Source organism: Carcharodon carcharias, chromosome 6 (assembly GCF_017639515.1).
Source record: "Carcharodon carcharias isolate sCarCar2 chromosome 6, sCarCar2.pri, whole genome shotgun sequence".
Lineage (NCBI taxonomy): Eukaryota > Metazoa > Chordata > Chondrichthyes > Lamniformes > Lamnidae > Carcharodon > Carcharodon carcharias.
In genome coordinates this window covers 25,578,323-25,588,358 of record NC_054472.1, presented here as the reverse complement: position 1 = coordinate 25,588,358, position 10,036 = coordinate 25,578,323, and the positions used below count along the sequence as shown (strand labels likewise).

General features: G+C 41.0%; 1 protein-coding gene across 1 annotated transcript in view; it reads left to right on the top strand.

Moving 5' to 3' along the window:
- The first annotated feature begins 1,571 nt into the window (after positions 1-1,571).
- Positions 1,572-10,036, top strand: part of LOC121278666 (protein disulfide-isomerase TMX3-like) — a 141,173-nt gene continuing 132,708 nt past the window's right edge. Inside the window, exons 1-2 of the mRNA XM_041188978.1 lie at positions 1,572-1,653; positions 1,816-1,870. Coding sequence (XP_041044912.1) covers positions 1,608-1,653; positions 1,816-1,870 — 101 coding nt within the window. The 5' untranslated portion in view covers positions 1,572-1,607. The remainder of the gene's footprint in view (positions 1,654-1,815; positions 1,871-10,036) is intronic.

The window sequence follows — 10,036 nt, the reverse complement described above, 5'->3', positions numbered from 1 at the left end:
CAGAAGTTGTTTTGACATGTGTAGCAGTATGATTAACATCTAAAAAAGGAAAAGACGGGCACCTGTTTAGAAGTGACCCATTATGAGAACTCAATTCTAAGATTTTGTTTCAATTATTGATGTACTCTTATCCTTCATGCAGCTGCTTAAAAATAAAAGTTGTTTATTTAAAATAGGTAAATTAGCACAGCCTCATTACATGTAATCCCACACCTGCCACTGGGCTGCTATGGGTTCTGGGACAGATGCCACAGTGAGTCAGCTTTGTCTTGTTAATATATAATGCATTGTTGTTCAGGATCATTATAAGGTTTTAGTTTACAATTAGTATGATATATCTGAGATTAGATTCACTGTACTTTGCAAAGTTTGACTGAAGTTCCTAAAGCTACGTTATTTGAAGAAGTCATATGGACTCGAAACGTTGACACTGTCTTTCTCTCAAGAGATGCTGTTAGACCTGCTGAGTTTTTCCAGCTTTTTCTGTTTTTGTACTTTATTTTCATATTTGATATTTGTAATCTTCCAGGAAAAAATATTTTCTGCTTTAAAAGGCACAGTAATTTCCAAAGTGCCAGATACATCAAATAAAATATCAACAATTCAACTGTGCTGGGGTAACCTTTCAGTCCCTTGCTAAGATAAATCTCTTGCCTTTTGCACTAACATCTTCTATTCAACGAATTTTAAATTCACCACTGCTGAACGTTGGGTTTTTTCCAGTAGTAAAAATTATGGAATACACTATCAAGTATACAACAATGTTGAATACCCAAATTAAATTATGTAAGCCTTGTCTTCGCTGATCTCTATTTAGTTTGCTTAGTTGGTTGTACCCACACATTTGGGTTAGATTGTGGATTCAAGTCTCACCACAGACTTGAAGACATAATTGAGGCTGACATTTCAGTGAACAACTGAAGGAATGCTGTATTGTAGTAGTCAAAGAAGAGCAAGCAATTCTTCTAACATCCTGGCCAACATTCATTCCTCAAATACAAAGTTGTTTTGGGGTTGTATCAGCTGTTTGAAGTTGCTGGTCAGCTTTTGCCAGTTTCCAAGGTTGGTGGTTTGAGAGATCAAGAACGAGGGGCCATGGATAAAATATTGCATTAAAGAATTTTAGTACAGAAAGCATAAGTAACTAATTTTCAAGAATGTTGAATTTATTTGCAGGATTAGTGGTTGAGGTAGAAATTTCATTAACATTCAATTGGTGAATTGAAGGAAAAGAAGTTGTAGAGATCAGAGAGCAGGATGAGTAAAATGTGATTAAAAGTATTTGCTCTTGTGGAAGGTAAATATTGCTATGGACAATTTAGGCCAAATGGTCTGTTTCCATGTCCTAACTTAAGCTTGTCCTGCAGTGTCCTGGAGATTGATCTTCAATTCCTGTAAGACTCCGGGCCAATGCCGTAAAGTTGGCAACCCTAACGGCAAGCTGTATAAAATTGCAGAGGGGCGGGAGGGGTGGGGTGGGGGGAGGAAGTTGCCAATCTGCTTGGAGCCGCCCTCGGCACTAGGCCTCGTCTCCATGACAGCGAGAGCGCGGTGGAGTGAGCGCGCGTGCGCAGTGCTGTCGGGCTCAGCCTCTTCACACAAGCAAAATGGCAGCGAATGGGGCGGCGCATCTTGTGCTGCTGCTGTGTGGAGGTGAGCACCGCGGGGCGTTTCGTGCTTCCCCACACCCCCCATCCCGAACTGCTACATACCTTTAGGTTAAAGAGGGGGATATTCAAAAACATAACAATTCATTAGCTTCCTTAAGTGCCTTTGATTAGATGTGTTTTTTTTTGTCCCTCTTCTCTGTTGCAGTGGCAGTCTTCCGGAGCGCTGCGGTGTCTTCCTTTGCTATAGATTTGGATGCCTCGTAAGTACACTAGTGACTGTGGAGAGTGATCAGCTCTGTCACACTTTGTGGTGGGCGACTTATGCAATCTTGTGTGAACCCCTTTACTCGACAGGTCGAAACGATGTTGTATTTAAAGCAACCCTAGCCCACGTGCATTTGTCAGGAATGCAATTTGTCTATGTTTTATGTTGAATGCAATTTTTTCCTGGGAGAAAGGAAGAGAGGAGTGGAGGAACTGGGGTCAAACGAAAAAGATGATGCTCCCAACTTCTGATGCTTTTAGTTACCTGAAACTGTATATAAATCATAACCAGGCCCAAGCCTTTTAAAACCACTGACAGATGATGTTGCCACTGGGAAGAAGAAATTGTGAAGCTCAATAACTCCAAGGGATCACACTCTTTACAGTGCGATAGATCACAGTGTTGAGCGATAGTTGTAGTTAATTTGTTATAAAGCACAATCTTAAGTTCGTTGTTTTAGTACAGAGCTTTATTGTTTGTTGTGTTAGTACAGAGTTTTATAATTTACGTGTGCAGGGCAGAATCCGAATGGAAGCGGTGGAATTACTATAGTCAAGTCTATGTTCCATAATAATACATGCGGATTTCACCATTTTGTGTTTGTTTCTGAGGGTACTTATGTGCATCATTGCTTATAGAATCGGCATAACTTAGATGCATTGTTTCTTTAATGAATACACAATACGGAGTGTACAGTTTCCAGAAGTTATGGAATGTTGGTATTTTAAGAATTTAGATATTGTACCTACAAGTGAATTATGAGATGAGAAGCTGCAAGAACCTTTTTGCATTATGTATGTTAGCAGCTGTGTTGCTAAAGTGTCCACAGGAATAGTGCTGACTTTATTTCAACCATAAGTTGTCTTTTCTGAACAGTAAACTTTACATGTCTGTGTAAAGTTGCAATGATTCAAATTGGTGGTTGGTTGGTTATGTCCTGCATGTTAATATAGTAATACTAAAGCATGGCTACTACTACATTAAGCTTTTGTTTACTTTGTTGGAGTGTTTCTTTGAGTGTCTTTGTTGGAAAGGAAAAACTTGTTATATGCTGTATGTTCTGCAAGCAATTGAGCTTGCTTTACTGTGAAAGGAAATATATCCATGCTAAAGAACAAAATAAAAATGATCTTGATGCACAATAAATATTTCCTTCAAAAACCATATTTCTGCTTGCTTAAGAGTGGAGACAGTTCTCCTCCATCCCTTCCATATTGGCTCGAATGCCGTGGCCACTTGTAACATTCAAACTGTTGCCCTGGCTGACTTATCATATTTAACTTTATCTCTTTTGATCTTAATGACTTAGAACTACACTGGGCACCACATCTACCATTATGCATTTACTAAAAAAAAACCTATCGTTATTGAGACCTTCCTTGAAAGAACCAAATAATTGATATCAGTTCAAGATTTTACAGAGAAGATCATGTTACTTTGTCAAATACTGAGCAAGTAAACTGTAGTGTTTTCTGTAGAATTACAGTTGGTTCTGAATGTTGTGCTATTTTAAACAAAGCTAAGTTTGTAGACTAGAAAGATAAGTGATAATCAGAAACTGAACATAGATTTGTCATGCTTGACAAATTTAATGGAACTCTTTGGGGAAAATAGCGTCTGTAGAGATAAAGAATTAAAAACAAAAAAACTGCGGATGCTGGAAATCCAAAACAAGAACAGAATTACCTGGAAAAACTCAGCAGGTCTGGCAGCATCGGCGGAGAAGAGTTGACGTTTCGAGTCCTCATGACCCTTTGACAGAACTTGAGTTCGAGTCCAAGAAAGAGTTGAAATGTAAGCTGGTTTAAGGTGTTTGTGTGTGGGGAGGGGAAGGGAGAGAGAGAGAGAGAGAAGTGGGGGGTGGTGTGGTTGTAGGCAAAAGCAGTGATAGAAGCAGATCATCAAAAGATGTCATAAACAACAGGACAAAAGAACACATAGGTGTTAAAGTTGGTGATATTATCTAAACGAATGTGCTAATTAAGAATGGATGGTAGGGCACTCAAGGTATAGCTCTAGTGGGGGTGGGGGGAGCATAAAAGATTTAAAATATTTAAAAATAATGGAAATAGGTGGGAAAAGAAAAATCTATATAATTTATTGAAAAAAAAAAACAAAAGGAAGGGGGAAACAGAAAGGGGGTGGGGATGGAGGGAGGAGCTCAAGACCTAAAGTTGTTGAATTCAATATTCAGTCCGGAATGCTGTAAAGTGCTTAGTCGGAAGATGAGGTGTTGTTCCTCCAGTTTACGTTGGGCTTCACTGGAACAATGCAGCAAGCCAAGGACAGACATGTGGGCAAGAGAGCAGGGTGGAGTGTTAAAATGGCAAGCGACAGGGAGGTTTGGGTCATTCTTGCGGACAGACCGCAGGTGTTCTGCAAAGCGGTCGCCCAGTTTACGTTTGGTCTCTACAATATAGAGGAGACCACATTGGGAGCAACGAATGCAGTAAACTAAGTTGGGGGAGATGCAAGTGAAATGCTGCTTCACTTGAAAAGAGTGTATGGGCCCTTGGACAGTGAGGAGAGAGGAAGTGAAGGGGCAGGTGTTGCATCTTTTGCGTGGACATGGGGTGGTGCCATAGGAGGGGGTTGAGTAGGGGGTGATGGAGGAGTGGACCAGGGTGTCCCGGAGGGAGCGATCCCTACGGAATGCCGATGGGGGGGGGGGTGAAGGGAAGATGTGTTTGGTGGTGGCATCATGCTGGAGTTGGCGGAAATGGCGGAGGATGATCCTTTGAATGCGGAGGCTGGTGGGGTGATAAGTGAGGACAAGGAGGACCCTATCATGTTTCTGGGAGGGAGGAGAAGGCGTGAGGGCGGATGCACGGGAGATGGGCCGGACACGGTTGAGGGCCCTGTCAACGACCGTGGGTGGAAAACCTCGGTTAAGGAAGAAGGAGGACATGTCAGAGGAACTGTTTTTGAAGGTAGCATCATCGGAACAGATGCGACGGAGGCGAAGGAACTGAGAGAATGGGATGGAGTCCTTACAGGAGGCAGGGTGTGAGGAGCTGTAGTCGAGGTAGCTGTGGGAGTTGGTGGGTTTGTAATGGATATTGGTGGACAGGCTATCACCAGAGATTGAGACAGAGAAGTCAAGGAAGGGAAGGGAAGTGTCAGAGATGGACCACGTGAAAATGATGGAGGGGTGGAGATTGGAAGCAAAATTAATAAATTTTTCCAAGTCCCGCCGAGAGCATGAAGCAGCACCGAAGTAATCATCGATGTACCAGGGAAAGAGTTGTGGAAGGGGGCCGGAGTAGGACTGGAACAAGGAATACCCCATAGAGAGACAGGCATAGCTGGGGCCCATGCGGGTATCCATAGCTACACCTTTTATTTGGAAGAAGTGAGAGGAGTTGAAGGAGAAATTGTTCAGTGTGAGAACAAGTTCAGCCAGACGGAGGAGAGTAGTAAAAACAAAAAAACTGCAGATGCTGGAAATCCAAAACAAAAACAAAAACAGAATTACCTGGAAAAACTCAGCAGGTCTGGCAGCATCGGCGGAGAAGAAAAGAGTTGACGTTTCGAGTCCTCATGACCCTTCGACAGAACACCTGAATATTGAATTCAACAACTTTAGGTCGTGAGCTCCCTCCCCCATCCCCACCCCCTTTCTGTTTCCCCCTTCCTTTTTTTTCCAATAAATTATAAAGATTTTCCTTTTCCCACCTATTTCCATTATTTAAAAAAAAATTTTTTTTAAATCTTTTATGCTCTCCCCACCCCCACTAGAGCTATACCTTGAGTGCCCTACCATCCATTCTTAATTAGCACATTCGTTTAGATAATATCACCAACTTTAACTTTAACACCTATGTGTTCTTTTGTACTATTGTTGTTGACATCTTTTGATGATCTGCTTCTATCACTGCTTGTTTGTCCCTACAACCACACCCCGACTCCACTTCTCTCTCTCTCTCTCTCTCTCTCTCTCTCTCTCTCTCTCTCCGCCCCCCACACACACACCTTAAACCAGCTTATATTTCAACTCTTTCTTGGACTCGAACTCAAGTTCTGTCGAAGGGTCATGAGGACTCGAAACGTCAACTCTTTTCTTCTTCGCCGATGCTGCCAGACCTGCTGAGTTTTTCCAGGTAATTCTGTTTTTGTTTTTGTTTTGGAGAAGAGTAGTGGTGGATGGGGATTGTTCGGGCCTCTGTTCGAGGAAGAAGCTAAGGGCCCTCAGACCATCCTGGTGGGGGATGGAGGACATAAAGAATGCCATAGATATAGGTTGTATTTTATGGTTGTAATGTCAGCAAAACTGTTAGGATTCACAGTCATTACTCCTCTGAAACTGACAGCAACTTCTGGAGTCCATACATATGCAGTGAAATGTAGAAATCCAGAAGTTGCTTTGTGATTCTACCCTTCTCCAGAGGGTGCTCTATTAAGGGCCCCAGAATACAATCAATTGGCAAACATTGAACTGACAAGAACTTGCACACAGTCTCACTGTTTAAAAAAAAAACCCTTAAAACTTGCACCTAATTGAATGAGGTGTAGCAAGGTTTTTATTGGTATACTAAATTCATAATTACTGTCATAGTTTCTAAATCAAATCCTGTTCCCCTATCACCACTATGCTGGCTAACCTACATTGGCTCCTGGTCAAGCAACAGTTTGATTTTTTAAAAAAAAATCTCATCCCTGTTTTCAAATCCCCCCACGGCTTCACACCTCCCTATCTCTGTAATCTACTCAGCACTCCCACGCTCACTGGCCCTGAAGTAGCAATTTGATATCAATTTTTTCCCTGATAAATTTCGCATCTTTAAAAAAAAATGTTTGTTTGAGATTTTTAGCTTCTACCTTGATTCCATGTGTAGTCCCAATCATTTATTTTGCTGTTAAACTTCAAAAAGGTGCAGGGATTCCTGTTTGCCATCTGAGTATACTCCAATATGCTTAACCTCCTATGCTTAACCTCCTTGATGTCATCAATGTTCCTGGATGCCTGAAGATCGCTTTGATTTGGTGCCAGAAACAAGGAGAGGTCTGGCCACAGCAATCGCTAGATCTTTGTGGGCAACTTTCTTCAAGATCAGCAGCAAGTACTTTGTTGCTCACTACAAAGTCCAGCTCATGATATATTTGAGCTTTCCTAAAATCTTTGATAAAGTGCCACATGAGACTTGTTACAAAGCTGATTATATTACAAGTGAAGTGGCAGTGTGGCTAAAGGATGGAAAGCGCTATGTATAGTAAGAGTGCTTTTCAAATTAAATTAGTGGTGTACCCCAAGGATTCATTTTGGTACCTGTCTGCTTCTATAAGAAAGAAAAGAATTGCATTTGTATAGCACCTTTCACATCCTCAAGATACTTGTAAGAGTTTTAAAATCAATTAGGTACTTTTTTGAAGTATAGTTAGTCACTTTTGTAATGCAGAAACATGGCCGAATTGCGTGCACAACCAGCAATGTGATAATGACTAATCCAAATGGATAAATTACATGCAAATGGACCAGTCCCAAAATTTTCAGACGACAAAAAAAATACTGAGCATTGTAAGCAGTGTGTAAGAGTATGGACCAATTATGACATTCAGTTAATTGTAAATAAATTAGAATTGCATTATTTCTGGATGTGATTGCAAGCAGCAATAATAATAGTATAATCCAACCCCTGCTGTCACATGTAATCTCATTGTTGGCTTAGCAGCTGGAATGAATGTGAATAGTTTTTTTGGCAGGACAGAGAATGGAAATATAACCAAAATAAACTTTAAAGCTAAAATTTTAAATGGAAAAAGGAATTAAAAAGAACAAATAGTATTCTCTATTTTATGTAAAACAATAGCAGTTGCAGACGTAAGGGCAGTGATTGATTTGTGCAATATGCACAGTTAGAGCATTGTGTATTTCGAAGGGTGTTGGGGAAAAAGATGCTATGGGAATTTACAAGCATGATAACAGGGATGAAAGGATATAGATACGATTACAAACTTACAAAAGTAGGGCTGTTTTTATTGTTTGAAGTTGAGGAAGGATCCTCAAAGTATTGAGAGGGTTAAGGAAAGTAAATAAAATATTTTTTCAATTGATTGGTGAATGGGTAACAAATAGAGCATAAATTTAGGATTATTACTGAAAGCATAAAGGGGGTGGTTAGAAAAAATGTTCTTTATGCATAGGGTTATTAAATATATGATGCAGTACTGTGAATGGCTTTTGAATCAGCATCAATCACAGCAGTTAAGAGAGCTAAAGCAAATATTTTGATGGGGAAAATAAAAGGTACAGGGAGAGCAAGATAATGGGGTTAGAATGGATAGTGCTGATGAGCTAGGCCTGACACTGTCCAGGTTCAGTGAGCTGAAAGATGCCCTCCTGTGCTAATATTTCTGAGGCTTTATGAAACTTTTCTAAACGCTTATGTAAACAACTCTGTCTGTTGTAGAGCTTAAATTTACATTGTGCCCAATGATGTGCAAATTGTCTGCAGGGTTATCTAATTGCTTGAATCTAGCTTTCTTATCCTAGCAAAATCATAACCCATAAAACACTGGGTGTACAATTCCACCCCCAGATAAGAAAATAAGATTAAGTAGTGCAAACGCTTCCCAGTTCCAAGGTACCCAGAATCTATTCTAAATGACTAGTACAAAATGGCTTAGGATGTGGAAATCAATTGAACAGACCCAGTGCTGATTTAGGATGTTTTGTGTGTTGCAGCTTAGTATGAAGAAACATTAGTTGTAATGATGAAAGCAAAGTAGGATCTCAGGCAAGGCTTTACTTTGAGAGAACTCTGTTTTGTAAGACTTTTCAATGATTCTTCGTATCCCAAGTGTTGGCTAGAAAAAAAAAATAACTTGGCATGGGAATTAACTTCATATTATTTGTAAATTTGCTTTAAAGTTTGTAATGTGCTTAGGTTCACACCTAAGCCTTTGGCAGTGCTTAACTTGTAAAACCATGTATACCAATTATTTGAATACAGCAATGTTGTAAAACGTCTCCTGTTTTAATGTTGTTGTTTAGTTTAGTTTCCTCCTTTGGTGTGTAGGTTCCTTTCAAAAGATTTATTATAAATTGTGGTGGAAAGTAGATGTTAAAGGGATTGGCCATACTTTTCACTTTTTGAGAGGCCATTTTCATCCAGATCTGTGACTACATTGTTTGTCTCACTGAAACTCTGTTTTAGCAAATAGCTATAGCATCACTTTAAAACTAAATGGCTGCAAAGTTAGGCTGTGGAGCATTTCTGGAGTTGGTGCTATGGAAGCTAATGGATGGCAAAATGGCGAGAGCAACATTTCTCACCACTCACCCACAGTAGGAGAGGCGCTAGTATGGGTGTGCGATGCATACAACGGAAGCTTTCAGTGGGCAGATTGTGACATCATACAGCCTCTCAGGCTGATTTGAAGCACATTCTTCAAACTTGGGACACTCATCAACACCCGGTGCTAACCACTCTCAGCTGCAGGACCACCTCCCCCTTTCCAATAGCACTATTTAAAGGACCAACTATCCAACTTGTGCTTTTTGACTTGCAGCTGTTCTTGCAAAGTTTGTGGAAGTACTGTGTTTTTTTTTGTAGATGTTAGGACATGGATGGTCACTCTAAACTTCTACCCGACCAGGTCCTTCAGCAGGCGACATTACAAACATATCCCAGTTTGGTGTCCAAGTGTGCATTCAAGAGTTGATGGGGATCCTGCATTTGGAGTGTAGAGTTCAGTGTTTTCCCTTTAACTACAGAGAAACACGGTGAGTGGGCATGTGACCTTTCTAGAGTAGCAGGATTCCCGGTGGTGCAGGGAGCAATCAGTTGAATGCATGTGATTCTGCAGGCCCCGCATGTAAATGGGGAGAGGTGCAGGAACTAAGGGTTCCAGTTCAGTCGCATGCAGTTGGTATGCAACCATGCCCAATATCCTGGCAGCTACCACAATGCCTTCATCCTGAGGCAGTCTGTCATTCCTGCTGCCTTCAGGCTACCACGAGAAAGCAGAGGCTGGCTGCTTAGAGACAAAGGATACCCCTATGCACATGACTGATAACTCCCCCTCCACCACCCAACCAAATGAAGCCAATGGCCCTACAACGAGAGATATGCTGCCACCAGGAAGATCATGGAGCATACTATCAGTGTTCTCAAGTAATAGTTCTGTTGTCTTGATGGCTCGGGGGAGCCCTACAGCACCG